We start from the raw sequence: 15571 nt of genomic DNA on the forward strand, positions 1-15571 counted from the left end.
GGGATGCGGTGAGTGTGAATATAACCTGGAGACTTGAGGGGTCGTGTCGCTGAGGGAGAAGAGAGGTCTTGGGGGCTCACACCCCACCCCCATTTCCTACAGCAACCACTCACCCCTTCATTTCCCCACCACAGCAGCCTTTTTTGCCAGGCTGGGCTGGTGCCATCCTGAATGGCCACTCTGCTCACTGCCTGGGCTAGAGGTCATGATTAGTCATTACATCTCCGTCGAAGAGGGTTCTGGCTGCCCGCCAGCCCCGCTCCCTGCCTTCCTCTGGCCTGCCTGGGAAATGTCACCATCAGCACAAATACTTCCTTCTCTTGGCGGGGCCAAAGAGGGGGAAAGCCTGCAATGACCCTCTTTCAAAACACTGGCGCGAAGAAAGGGAGGGGGCTGGGAACAAAGACCATGAGCAGGGGCGTTCCTGTGCCCTCTGACCCCCGTCCTGCCCCCCACAGCCTCCAGGGACCCTGGGAAGTTACCTCAGGTCTCAGCCATCTGAGGGGACACGACCAGGGCTCACTCAGAGCCCAGAGTGCCTCCTCCGGGAGCCCGCCCCCTTCCAAAGCTTTCCGCTCACACAGGGAGCCCCTGTTCCTTCTGGGCAGGCCCAGACCCTTCCCCTCCCAGCTCCCCGCAGGCGCTTCCTTGGGCCTCTCTTCCCAGCAGCCTGGGGAAGGCGCCATGCAGCCAAGCCTTCCCGGGAGCAGCTGCTGAGAGGCTCAAAGGGCGTCCCTGCTCTCACAGCCAGGGCACCCGGGCAGGCAGCACCCAAAGACATCTTCCTCTCCCTCTTGCCTCCCTCTCAGAACAATTACCTCAGCTGTCCCACCTCCTTAGAAAGGGACCCAGCTTCCCAGGGTCAAAGCCCCGCTCTAGCTGCCTCTAAGGCCCTGAACTAACCCATCTGCTCTGCTGCTTCTCCCCCCAGGGCTGGTGGCTGCAGAGAATCATAACCAGACCCCCAAGCCCTGGAATGTTCAGGAACTCAACCCACTGACAGCTGCAGAGCCCACCTCTGACCACGGACCATTTAGACCCAAGGAAACCAGCAGGGCCGTGGGCCCGGGTGGGGAGGCTTGTAGGCCTGAGGCAAATGAAAGTATCTGTGCTTCCCACCCACTTCCCCATTCCTCACCTGACATCCAGAGGAATCCAATCGCATCCTTTGGGGGCGGGGGGGTAAGATCTCAAAAAGGGGAGCACACAACAGGGGTAGGAGGAACCCCATCCACTTTGCCGGGCGGTGGGGGGGACCGGCCAGGTGCCCCCTCTCTTGGTGTCCCAGATGCTGGCATCCTGGACTCGGGGACTGGAGGGGGAGGGCCTCCCAGGCCTGACCCCTCTGGAAGCAGTGCCTAGAAATCCTCTGTTCCCAAGGTTGCAGGCCGTCCGTGATCTAGCCCGTCCTTTGCTGCCACCTCTTTCCCCACCAAGCCCCCTCCTTCCATCCAGACCAGGAGGACCTCAACAGCTTATCTCACTAAGTTCGAAGGACACTTTCTCTGTGGGGTTGGGAAAATCCACATTGACCAGAAGACCCTCGGTACCTCCCACCTCCAGCTGGGTGAGGGGCACCACTCCTGCCTGCTTTGCCCTCTGAAGCCCCCCAACCAACAGGGAGCCAGAGGCCAGGTGGTCCTCAGCACTCCACACCAACCCCCTACACACAACTCAAAGAGGATACTAGGGGCCCCTCTTCTCTGAGTCTGGAAGCCTAAGGGTGCCCATAATCTTTCTTCAAGAGCAATAGATCTCTCTCCTAAACTTGCCCCCATAGGAAAAGTAATAATAATCCTCTCATTTTTCTTCCTTAAAATATCTGAACTTTTAAAGGGAAGGGCCAAAAGGAATCATGCTGTGTTCAAAGCACAAAGACTAAATAAGATGCACCATGAGTGTAACTCTCCAGGGTATCATGCAACCATCACTGTGAAACCCAAACCCTCCCCCAACCTTAAAACCTGTTATCTTCCCCAGCTCTGAAGGAATCTGGCCTCCCTCCCTCCCCCACCCCCGTGGGCTGGCTACGTCCCAGACGGCATGCGCTGAGCCTGGGGAAGCAGCTGCTCTCCTAGGCCTGCCTGGCTTCCTACCTGACCCTGGGGCAATGACAGGAGCAGGGGCTCCTTGGGACCTGCTGGCTCCTGCCTTAGGGGCTCTGAGCCAGTGGGGGGTTTAGAAGGAAAGCCGCCGGAAGGTAAATCTCCTGGCAGGGGCCTTGTCTCTAATTCCTCACGCCAGTGCCTCCAACTGGATTTGCTGCAGGCCCGAAAAGCAGTTTCAAAAATACCCACAGGAAACAGAGGGTTTCAACTTCCAGCTGGGATCCCGCAGCCTCACCTCCTCTCTGGTCGGCGGGAGCCACAACATCAGGGTGAACAGAAGAAAGGCACCCTGGCGGTTCCCAGGGTTTGAGCTGTGAGGCAACAGCACCATTATCTCCACGTGGTGGCCTCTGTACCCAGTGACCAGAACTACCAAGGTGTGGGTCCCTCCCCACACCAGGGCCCATGCCCAGATCTTCAGCAGCATTACCTCTCATCCCCGCAAAAATCCTGCCGGAGAAGCCATATCTCCCTGCCTCACAGATGTGGGAAATGAGGCTCAGAGAGGTTAAGTCATTTGCCTGAGGTCAACCAGCTAGAAACTAACAGAGCTGGGCTTTAAACCAAAGTTTTTAAGTGACTGTTACACTGAGCTGAATTATAGCCCTCTCCAGAAGTTAGCACCCCATTCTAGGCTGTGTTGACCTTATAGAAGGGAGCATCTTCATTCTGAAATCCCCAGCCCCAGGATAAATCTCTCACCTTCCACCACAGATCCATGCTCAGTCACAGTTTTCTTGTCACAGCTTGACCTAGTGGCCCTGACCACAGGCAGCCTGTTCCTTAAAACATAAACCCCCTTTGGTCAAAATGGAGATTCCAAGAAGGCGTCTAACTCACACAAGAAAGGGGGTGTAGAAATCATTTGGGGTCCCTACCTGACAAGCCCAGCTCTCCAGTGATGATTTATATAACATTATACTTTTTAAGACTCCTGATGTCACTGTGGGACAGGCAGGACAAGTATTTTCTCCATTTCACAGCTGGGCAAACTGAGGTTCAGAGATGTTAAGTGATTTGCCCAAGGTCACACAGCTACTCAATGGCAGGGGCAAAACGAAAACCCTGACCATCCATGTGCACGCTGTGATTCTAGTTCATTCTCTGGGGCTCAAAGAAAGAGCAATTGTTGACCAACACTTTCCTTTTCTCAATACAGAAGGTGATAAATGTGACCATGACTTCTGTTTGCTTGCAGTATCCTGCAAGTGCCATCTCACAAGCTGGCTTTGCTGTCCCCATTTTCCAGATGGGGAAACTGAGGTCTCCAAAGAAGAAGGGGTTGGGCCCATCCTTCAGGGAGTGAAACTGGGAAGGGAACTATGGGCTTTCCTGATGTCTGGTCCAGACTCCTGGCCACCCTCATCCCTGTGGAAGGTTACAGCACTGTCCTTGGTCTGCGAGACCCAATCCTACCCTCTCAGCTTCTGCGGCGGCAAGTGTGGCTGGAGAGAGAACAGAGCCACTCCATCATCTGCGTTGAGGTGGGGAACAGATTTGCACACACTCCAAAGAGGGTCTGTCACTTGTAGGACCACTATTTTGGTTTCAGATTTGCTTTTTTTAACTTTTAAGCCATTTGTGGCGTTTGAGAACATTTTGATGACTTTTCTCCTAAAATTAAATCAAAGTGATTTTTCAAAACCAATAACCAGCCTTTGAGGATGCTCACTTTGGGTTTTGTGGGAGGACAGAGAGCCGAGTGGTCAGGAGAGGAAATCTGGCCCTCTGATATGACCCGCCCGGGGTAAATGGACGAGGCGACCACATAGCAACTTCCCAGACCCTCCCTGGGCCTCCGGAATCCAAAACGGGTTCACCAACTGGCAGGGGGAAGGAAATATCTCATGAGGAAGATGAAAATCTCATCTGGTCAGGCCCTTGAAACGAGGTCATTATGTATGCATGGAACCCCCTCCAAGGCCACAGCCTCCTGCGGGAGACTGACTCCCGTCTCTGGCCACAGGTCACCCCGTAGAGGACCTGGGGGAGACCAGCACAGCTCGGCTGCGCGCCAGGCTGCCCCGGGTCTGCCGGCCAAGAGCAATTAGCCAGGAAGAAGGGCTCTTGCCAAGTCTCGGCGAGAAGGCCGCAGCCGGGCAGAGGTAGCCCAAGCGGCCAGAGCCTCTGGGCCTCCAGGGGCTTCTTCAGGAGCTGAAGAACTAAAAATAACTTGGGCCTTTGTTGTAAGCGGCCGGACCACAGAGATGGAGCTGATTTCAAGGAAGCTGAGCGTGCGCCAGGGTCCTGCTCACCGAGACCTGCCCTTTAGGCAAATGATTTTTCCAGAAATGTGTCAGTTTTTGTGTGTTGCTGCTGTTGCCACTGCTGCGGAGATTCAAAGGCAGCCCGGTCCGCTCCAGCCCACGGGGCTGACTTCCAACACTGACTTCTCGGAACTGAGCCTCCCCACCTCTGGCTTCTCAAAACGAGAGTCCAGCACGTACTGGGGAGCTTAGGAGACAAGAGCAGCCCTCGAGCTGAAGCTTCTGCATGATTGTCGCCCTGGTCGTAAATAATCACATCACCCCAATTATTTGTTTAGGGAACAGTCATTTCTCCCCCATCCTGAAATTTCCAGAGTCAGGTCTCAGTAGACAATGGCAAACATACACTATGTGGAAGGAAGGAATTACTTGGGAAAAGGAATTCGTAGTGTCACATCAATACTGAAGGGTTTCTCAGAGCTGCAGTCCTTGGGACCAACATTCAGATTCTTGACCTGGCAGCCTTCACTCACCTTCCTGGTTCTTGAGTCCCACCAGGGAAAGCTCCAGACCCAGGCTGAGTGGAAGGCAGAGTCTTGGTCTCTTCCTCTGCCACAGGCTGTGGCCTGTCTCTCCTCAAGGATGCCCCAGCTCTGAAGGTCTGGTGCCTTGCCAGGCCGCTCCTGACGGACAGCAAATACTGACTGGCTATGGCGGGGCCTCAGAATTATCTTCACAACATTTCCGTCCACCCCTCAGGGCCTCCCCCCTCCCTCCCCAGCCCCATCAAGAGATCGCCCTGGCTGTGGATGCCACTGGATATCTGCTGGGGAAGCAGCTCTTCCTCTTCACAGGGACCAAGGAACAAGGAGGGATTTCAGGGCTCCATCGTCTAGACAGCCTGTAGGTTCCGAGTCTAGAAGTTTCCAGCGGGGCTTGTAATAAATAAAAACTTCTCCACAGCCCTTTGCTCCTCTGCTGGGTTCAGGATGAAGAGGCTAAGCTGGGGGCAGGGAGGCTGTGCGAAGATTTCTTGGAACACAATAGATAGAAAACACCAAACCACGCATGAGTGACTGATGGGTGGTCACAAAATGGGACCAGTGGTTCCTTAAATGGGAACCAGTGAGAGGGCTGCAGTGCTAGGGTGAATGTGAGGGGGGTCCACAGGGCTGTGGCTGGGGTCCTTCTTCAAAAGTTTACGATCTTTCTGGCAGAAACAGGAGGGGCTGGCTGAAGAACGGAAACCCGTGTATAGGATTAAGCAGATATCTCGCCCCCTCGGTTCCACGTGTCCACGCCCTCTGTGGTTACTGATGTCCCTTATGGTTGGTCTGTCTGGATATATGGGAGTAGGGGCTCCATCTGGTTTCAACTGGGCTCTGCTTCAGCCTTTCCGGCGGCAAGCCACATTCTGTGACCTGGGGCCCTAGGCCTGGCAGCCGAAGGCTGAGGCTTTTTCTTTGAGCAGTTCCCAGCATAAGTGGCAGCTCCAGCTCCCTACGAGAAATGAGATGGCATTACTAGCAGCCCCTCCCCCAACCCTCAAGCCCCACCCGTTGACCCTAACCTTTCTGTAAGCCCTGTTTTAGTCTGACTTTCACGATTCAGAGACAGAGTCCCAGTTCTGAAAATGTGCTGGAGTCCGTCGCTCAGCTGCTCGGGAAACAGTAAGTGCTCAGAGATGATTGGTTGAACTGCGGTGAAGACCCTCCCTCCTTGGCTGTGCCTCTTAACCAGCATCACCGGGTCTGGACCACTTCCCCTAGAAGCTCACACCTCCCCCACCCTCTCAGCCATATGTCTGGGAAACATCTCCTTGGCCCTCGAGTTGAAATTTCAGCTGGTTGAGCTGTGCCTCAGTTTCATCATCTGTAAAATGGTAGTGGTCACACCTGCTCCGTAGGGCTGTGACGATTAAATGAGACAAGACACGTAAAGCCCTTAGCACAAGGCCTGCACATTAGTGAGGGCTCGGTAAGTGGTAGAAGTAGCTGTTGTTGTTATTGTTGACTTCATCACCATTACCTTCTGGGGGCTCAGCCACTGGGGGATTTAAACAGTACATGTGGTAGCCGCGGTCACAGTCATCGCAGAAGAGGAGCTGGTCCTGGTGGAATGCAGAGTAGGAGGAGAGGAGGAAAGATTGAATTATTTAGAACCAACATCTGGCCCCCACCTACTCCGCCTGCCTTATTTCCATTGATCACCTTCCCTGGATGCCCCTTTCCAGGCCCCATTTAGAGTCCTCACTGTCCCTTGAACATGCCTTGTGCTTTGCCCACACCTGGAATTTCCCCCTCTGTCTCCCAAACTATGCACATCCTACTCCCACTTAAGAGTTCCGCTCAAATCATAGCTCCTCCAGGAAGCCTTCCTACACCACCACCTCACACCCAAGCTTAAAGGGATTCTTTATCCTTCTGAACTCACATAGCCAATAATTCTGCCTCCATAAGGGCGGAGAAATAATTTCATGCATTTCTGTGTTCTCCAGGACGATTGCCTAGTGCACAGAAAGTACTTTCAATGTTTGCAAATTTTAATTGAATTCCTCTCAACCTCACTCTTTCCATTTGTGCAATGGGCAGCAACCATACTTGCTGGTAACATCCATAACACCTCAGAACTTTTTCAGGGTTTCATTATGCAAGGTCAGAGAAATGCAAGTGATGTGATGCCACCTTTCAGCTCTCAAAAGCCTCTTCGGGGGCTGGAGGCTGGAGCCAGATGAGAAGAGTCCCCTCCAGTGCTGTGGTTAACTTCCAAGGACACAGTAGGCATCTTTGCTCCTGCAGTTCCCTCTGCCTGGAGACTCTGCCGGTGCCTGACCCCTTCTCTTCTGGACCATTCCCTACCCACCCTTCAAGTCTTCAAACACTTCTCTTCCACAAAGACTTCACTAATCTACGTCAAGTGGAATTTCTCTGACCCCTCTTGCATCCTCATAGTACTTTCTCTTCCTTAGGACATTTAATTGCACTTTCCTTTATGCTACAAAGCCTGGCATGTGGTAGACATGTACACCCAGTCCATCTGGAACATGCCTCTTTTGTCCACTCCTTTATAGATTGCAAGGCCCTTGGGGCAGAACCTTGTCTTACTCATCTCCACATCTCCTTCAGAACTTCCTTGCTCATAGTAGCTACTCAGTAAGTGTTTGTGATCTGGTCCCCATTCTCCAGGTTCAGCCCTGTTCTATTCAGTGACCTTTGCGCCTGCTTTGATGGCTTATAAGACGTCTGCAAAGTTAAGTTCTGTATCAAATCTCACCTTGGCTCTCACCAGTGTAGAGATCCTAGAAAAAGTAGATATAGAAATTGAAAACCCCTGTGAGCAAGCAATGGGGCAGGAGAGATCATGAATGATCTTTTTTTTTATATTCAATAGGACAATGGGAAGCTTTCGAAGAGTTAGCAATAGAGGAATAACATGGTCAGACTTGCAGTATAGAAAGATCTCACTAGCTGCTGTATAAGAAAAGATATCCAGGTGGAGAGAGATTGGTTTTTGAGGCCGGAAGGCCACTTAGGAGGCTACTATAGTCGTCCAGGTAAGAGATAACTTATGATGGTGGCCTGAACTAGGGTTGTGGCTTGGGGGAGAGAAAAGGGGCTTGCTTCCATCTGAGAGTCATTGATTAGATGTAGAGAGTGATAAGGAAGAAATCAAGAATGTCTTCTAGGTGGTGGCTTGGCCGGCAAGCCAAACGATGTAGCCATCCACTAAGGCGTGGGCAGAGGAGCAGACCTGTGGGAGGCAGAAGGCAACCTCAGCTATGAACATGATCTGTAGGTCTACAGATCACCTGGTGAGGGTGCCTGGAGGAAGCTAGAGGTCAGGAGAGAGGCCTGGGCGTAAGACATGGACTGGGGAGTCACTGGTGATGAGATGGCACTGGAGGTCCTGGGAAGGGAAGCCCAGAGTACGTGAGAGCAGATGTCTTTGAACTTGTGCTCATAGAGGGGTGTTCATGAACTCCTTGAAATTATATGCACAACTCTGTGTATAGGTACAGAGGTACATTTTTCTGAGCAAAGGGTAAATCCATAGCTTTCGTTGAATTTTCTGAAAAATCAAGGACTCAAAAAAGTTACTGAGGAGAAGGCCAAGAATAGATGCTTGGGGAACACCAAAGCTAAGGCCCAGGCAGAGAAGAAAGAGACTAAGAAACAGCAGTCAGAAAGGTAGGATGAAAACCAGAACAGTGTGGTTTATTCCAAAAGAGTTACACCATTATTGTTGGAGCTGAAATAAGCTAAATGACAATATGATTTAGGGATAATACAAGGAGAAACCAGTTAGGATAGGGACAGAAAACAGGGAGAGACTTGTGAGAAACAGTATTATTAATATCTGAAATACATTGATAACTCCTACTCTAGTGCTGACACGAGAAATACAAGGAGGTAGAATATCCTGGATGGGACTTTCCCAAAGGGAGACCAAGGCATCTGTGGGTTTAAATGTCTCTTTCATGGGTTGATCATTGTCTAGCACCATATTCTCTTCTTTTCCATTTGCTTCTCAGATAATTGCCAGCCAAAACCACCAAAAAAAACCCAGCTCATGTGGACCCCCATGAGAAACACAATTTAAGAACATCTTACTTCCAAGTATTCAAGAACCAGAATTCACCTATGGCTACAGTTCCAATAGAATGGGAATCCCTTTCTGGGATGTGCAGGGTAAATCCCTGGCTATGTGAGAGGAACCTCCTGTTGCCCGAGCAGCCTCACTCCTTGATTCCTCCCCTAAGGTTCTGCCAAGTCAACAAAAAACCTCTACATTAACACTATTTGTAAAGCCAAAGACCAGAATCAACCCAAATGTCCATCAATAAAGGACTGGTTGAATAAACTAATGAAGAGCTATGCAACTGTAGGAAGGAGTTAAGATTATGTCTATACATTGCTGTGGAGTAACCTCCAGGATATTCAGTGAAAAAGCAAAGTAAAGAAAACAGGTATATCTTTCTACCATTTTCTAAGAAAATGCATCCACTTTCTTATGGATTCATGTGCACGTACACATGTTTCCATTTAACAAAATAGAAAGATAAACCATAATTTTTTTAAATGGTCCTATAAGCAGAGTGTAAAAGAGGTAGGGATAGAAGCTAGATTTCTTTGAACATACTGTTTATTTTAAAATTTTGATTCTGGAGCCAGTAAATATTTTACATGGTCATAAAGCAAAATTCACATGGTAACTGTCACTTAAAAAAAAGAAAAATGAAACAAATGAATCTAATCATGTACTAGTTGGTGGCATAACCACACAGAAAGAAACTATTCCAAGTGACTTGGAAACAAGTAGTCTGACTGTACCTCCTCAGTCAAATATATCTTAAGGACAAAAACAAATGCAAATATGCATATACATATACATACATATATATATTTCTTTTCAGCAATCATATTATTGTTGTTAATAGTGGAATTGATATTCTATGTGAGTATCAAATGAGTGCTTATGTTGGTAATGAGAAGCAAAAATTTTGACATGGTTAAAAGAAAATACAGATGTAAGAGTGATAAGGTTAAGTAAAAACCCTATAATTAGTTCTGGCAATGAATTGGAAGTATCAGTGTAAATTCACAGTGTATTTTATCTTTAAAACAAGCAAATCCTATTTTCTAGCTCTGTCCATTGAAAATGCCCCCAAACAATGACTAATGCAGTAAAAATTAGCACCCCATCACCCATATTATATCTTCTAAAGACCATTGCCCACTAAAAGGAACCAGGAGTCCTTGGAGAAATGGCTGATTCCAGGTCTGGAGCATGAAATGTATAAGTATCGTTACATATTGGAAAGCAAGGAAACAAATACTACTGAGATAGGGACTTCCCTTGTGGTCCAGCGGTTAAGAATCCGTCTTGCAATGCAGAGGACGCCAGTTCAATCCCTGGTCAGGGAACTAAGATCCCACATGCCGCGGGGCAACTGAGCCTGCACGCCACAATTACTGAGCCCGCTCTCTCTGGAGCCCCTGTACCTCAACAAAGAGCCTGCGCGCTGCAACAAAAGATCCCGTGAGCCGCAACTAAGACCTGACGCAGCCAAAAAATAAATAAATATTAAAAAAACAAAAAGCGAATACTACTGAGATCATGTCAAAAGGACTCAGGATCCAAACTGTGTTCCCACTGGAATAAAAGTGGGAACACAGTCCCAAAGATGGGACAATTTTAACTGTAATGGATTGAAATAAATCAAGTATGTATAAATCCTCAAGTCCATAAAGATACTATTTTTTAAAAACTTTGTCACTTTTGTTAGATGCCAGGGAAACATCCCATCATTTTTTAATTTATTATATTGAAATAATTTTAGTCTTAGAGAAAATTTGCAAAAATGATACAGAGTTTCTGCGCACACTTTACTGAGCTTCCCCTAAAGTTAACATCTTACCTTACCATAGTACAATCATGAAAAGCAGGGAATCACCATTGCCATTAGCATGACACTATTGACTAATCTGCAGACCTCACCTCATTTGAATTTCACCAGTTTTTTCCCCACTTACGTCCTTTCCCCAGGATTCAATTCAGGATCCTACATTCCATTTAGTTGTTAGGTATTCTTACTGCCCTTGAATCTGTGACAGTTCCTTGGTTTCTTTGTCTTTCATGACTTTGACACTTTTGAAGAGTCCAGGCCAGTGATTTTGTAGAATGTCACTCAGTTTGAGTTTGTCTGATCTTTTTTCCATAAGAGGAGATCTTCTCAGTGCATCTTATCAGGGGGGAACGGATACCAATATATCTTATTACTAGTAATGTTACTCTGATCATATAGTTAAGGTAGTATAGTACATGTAGTGTAGTTTTTCCACTGTAAAGTTACGGTTTTTCCCTTTGTAACATATTAATAAGTAATCGGGTGGGGGAGATACTTTGAGATCAAGCAAATATTCTGCTTCTCACCATACTTTTGCCTGCTAATTTTAGCATCAATTGATGATTCTTGCTTACAACAACCATACCATGATGTTTGCCTATTGGTGATTTCCCTCTTCCTTCTACATTTATTAATTGTAATCCTGCTCTAAGGAAGAGTTTACCTCTTCCCCATTCATTCATTTAATTCATTCATTTATTCAATTTTTAAAATGTTAATATGAATATTTATTTTGTCTTTGGGTTATAATCCAATACTATCATTATTTACTTTGTTGCTCAAATTGTCCCAGATTGGGCCATTAGGAACTCCTTCAAGTTGGCTCCTGTGTCCTTTACCAATTTTTTAGCTCCTCCTTACTTTCTAGTACCACAGGAGGCTCCGGCATCCTCTTACGTTTTCCCAGCTCCAGCCATTTCTCCAAGAACCCCTGGCTCCTTTTACTGGAGAATCGTATTTAGAAACCAATATCTGGGTGCTATGGGTCCTCATTGCTTCTGGGTTGTCATTGCTTCTAGGCCCTTACGACAGAGTTAGGAAATAAATGTACGTGTAGGTGTACATCTATATTTATTTCTGTATTTATCCACATGTGTGTGTACATATAAATAGTTATAGATATATAATATATAAACAAAATATATTACATTTAAAAGCATAAATTCATACTGATACCCCCTATTCCAACCCAGGACCACAGGGTTCAGTCTAGCCTTCCCCCTTTATTTGATTTTTCTTTCTCTGACATTGGGAAACCTGGCTCTCATTATTCACAATATATAGGTATCAGTTCAGACCTGCAGACACATCAAGTAGTTTCAGAATGACTAACTCACATGCCTGTGAGAAACAAATTTACTAACTAGCATATAATATGTGTATAGTCATTTCTGTCTTTAGCCTTAAAATACACAGTCAAATACTACTTTCCAAAGTTATCTAGGTTAATTTTTTCCTTCCCTACCCTTCAGTATGGCCATGTTACTATTTATATTATAGTTAAGTTCATTTGTTACTGTTCATATTCCATTTTCTCTTCCCCCACATCCTGGTTGAATTTCAGTATTTATCTTGAGGGTATGTGAAACAATACCTCGGTTCAAAGAGTCAGAGCTATACAAAAAGGCATTTTCAGAGAAGTGTTAGCCCCCATCCCTACTATTCCACTCCCATTTCCCCATTCTTTCTACCCCATTCCCACCTACCCTGTAGATAACCAATCTCTTTAGTTTTTTGCTTATCCTTCCTATATTTCTTTCACACAAGTAAATAGATACATGTATATTTTCTGATGCCTTTCTTGCAAGAATGGCAGCTTACTGTAGATATCATTTTTACTGTGCTTTTTTATTTAACAATATATTCTGGAAATCACTCCATATTAATTCATAAAGATCTACATCGTGTTGTTGTTGTTTTACAGCTGCCTAGTACTTCATTGTGCCATCCTTTATTCAACCATTTTGTGTATAAGCATTTAGGTCATTTCCAATATTTTCTAATTATAAGCAGTGTGACCATGAATAACCTTACGCATATGTATTTTCATAGAGTTGTGGGTATATCTTTAGGGTAGATTCCTATAGGTGAGATAGCTGAGTCAAAAGTTAAGTGCACAGTAGCTGTGTTAGGTATTGCTAAATTTCCCTCCAGAAGGGTTGTACCACTTTGTATTCCCACTGACAATATATAACGGTGCCACCTTTCCCACAGCTTCATCAACAGAATGCACTGTCATAATTTTTTGCACTGCCATACTTCTTTTTCCCGATCTTATGGGTAAGAAATAATATCTCAGTTTTGTTTACATTTTAATTTCTTTAATTATGAGTGCATTCAAACATTTTTTTTGCAAATACTTAAGGGTCATTTTTATATCTTTTGTGAACTGTTTTTCATATCTTTTTCCCATTTTCTATCAGGTTTATGGTCTCTTGTCCCTCAAATTTTAAGAGTTCTTTATATATTGCCACCTTTATCTGTGGTATATGATGCAAATATTTTCTCCCATTTTGTCAGTTGTCTTTTTACTTTATTGTGTTTTTTACTATGCAAATGTTTATGTGGTCAGATTTGTCAACATTTTCTTTTATTCCTTCCGAATTCTGAGTCACAGAAAATCTTTCCTTATATTTAAAGAGAAATTCACCCATGTTTTCTTCTATTACTAGTATGGTTTTATTTTTTATATTTATATCCCCAGTCCACTTGAAGGCTGCTCTTACATATTACATGAGATATGGACCTAATTTTATCTTTTCCCAAATGGTTACCCTGTTGTCCCAGCACTGTTCATGAAAATGTCCATCTTTGATCCAGTAATTTTAGATACAACCTTTATTTTATACTAAATGTCCGTATGTAGTTGGGTCAATTTGTGGGTTTTCTATTCCATTCCACTGGTCTTTTTGTCCATACTGTTTTAATTTCAGAGGCATTACAGTATGTTTTAATGTCTAGCAGGGCTAGACTCCCTCCATAATTTGTTGTTTTTCAGTGTTTCCTTGGCTATTCTTGCATGTTTGTTTTTCCACATGAACTTTAGTATCAACTTGTCTAGTTCCATTAAAAAGCATGTTGGTGCTTTTACTGGGTTTGAATCAAATTTGTAAATTAACTTAGGAAGAACTGAGATCTTTACAATGTTGAGTCATTCTATCCAAGATCACACAATGTCTTTTCATTTGTTCAAGTCTATTTCTATGTCTTTTCAAAAGCATTTAAAAATTCTCTTCATTTAGGTTTTACGTACTTACGTACTTACTGTTAAGTTTATATCTAAATATTTCTTATTTGTTGCTACTGTAAGTGGAGTTTCTCTACCATAATGTCTTCTAACTGGTTATTATTTGTGCATATGAAAGCTATTAATTTTTGTATGGTAATTTTATATCCTGCTACCTTTAATGTTTGGGTTAGCTTTATTATTGATTTTCTAGACTTTCCCAGATATACTATTAAAGTTATGAAATACAGAAAAACTTTCTACTTTGTTGCCATTCTTATACTTATCATTTTCTCTTGTCTAATTGCATTAGCTAATATCTCTAGAAAAATTATGAATAGTAATAGAGATAGTGGGCATCCTTACCTGGTTCCTGATTCTAGCAGAAATGCCTCTAGTATTTCTCCATTAAATAAGACAATGGCTTTAGTTCTAAGGTATAAAAAGTTTATCATGTTGAGAAAATATCCCACAGTTTCTATTTTCTTGAGGGTTTGATCATGAATATGTGTTGAATCCACCCCTTATTTTGAAAACTGATAAATAAAGGGAAAGAATCTAGTATTTATCTTGCCTTTTCTATATAATCTATACATGAAGGTAACCAAATATGAGGTTGGAAAAGTTTCTCTTTAAAGAATTATTCCAGCTAATAAACAAAGAAGAAATTATGGAATAAGAACATCACTATTTGTAACCCCTAATGAAATAGTCAGTGTAGTCGAAGATGCTACCATCATGAAAAGAGAGACACCAGGTATTACATACCTCCTGATGAAAGTATACCTCACTATTTATGAAGTAGTCTTGCTATTTATATATTTTAGAGACAGAGACAGAAAGAGACAGAGAAAAAGAAAGAGAACCTGGATGTGATCAAGCCTCTAGCTCTAAGCACCAATGTACAAGAAATACAAGAGACAGAGGAAAATGTCAAACACCACCACAGGGATGCAGTTAGTAAAATACAGTCATGGGAAACTCTATTGAACAAATAAATTGATTTCTTCAACCAAAAAATCAAGGGGAAAAAAAAGATCAAAATAGAAGGAAACCCTATATATTAAGAAACTTTAAAGACATATCAACTAATTGCAATGCATGAGTCTTATTTGAATCCCAATTCAAATAAATTGTAAATAAAAACATTTTAAAACAATTTAAGATAATTAACACAATGTTTAAGACAATTGAGGCAATAGGAATGTTGACTGGATGTTTCATTATATTAAGGAATTATTGATTTTTAAAAATATTATTGTTAATATTTTGGTAATTTTTGTTAGTAAGTAAGTCCTTATCTTTTTTTTTCAACTTGAAAATAAATATATTCACAATCTGTAAAGCGTAAGTCCTTATTGTTTTAGACACATATGGTATTTACAGGTGAAATGATATTATGACTAGGACTATAATATCGTGGAGAAAGAGGTGGCAATATTTACAAAACAGGATTGGACATGTATTGATCATTGTTGAAGCTAGTGATGGGGGTACATCAGTTTCACTATTTTCTCTATCTTTGTATATGTTTGAAATTGTCCATAACAAAATGTGGGTTTTTTAAATTCTGCATCTATTATACTTAACATTTAGACCAAGTGAGATGACACACTGCAGAATG

At 44.3% G+C, this 15571-nt stretch overlaps 1 protein-coding gene across 1 annotated transcript in view; it reads right to left on the reverse strand.

Moving 5' to 3' along the window:
* Positions 1 to 5151: 5151 nt before the first annotated feature.
* DPF3 (double PHD fingers 3) overlaps positions 5152 to 15571 on the reverse strand; it is a 258374-nt gene continuing 247954 nt past the window's right edge. Inside the window, exons 10-11 of the mRNA XM_061182707.1 lie at positions 6344 to 6425; positions 5152 to 5815 (exon numbers count right to left, since the gene is read on the reverse strand). Coding sequence (XP_061038690.1) covers positions 5745 to 5815; positions 6344 to 6425 — 153 coding nt within the window. The 3' untranslated portion in view covers positions 5152 to 5744. The remainder of the gene's footprint in view (positions 5816 to 6343; positions 6426 to 15571) is intronic.

This window comes from Eubalaena glacialis, chromosome 2, assembly GCF_028564815.1.
Source record: "Eubalaena glacialis isolate mEubGla1 chromosome 2, mEubGla1.1.hap2.+ XY, whole genome shotgun sequence".
NCBI lineage: Eukaryota > Metazoa > Chordata > Mammalia > Artiodactyla > Balaenidae > Eubalaena > Eubalaena glacialis.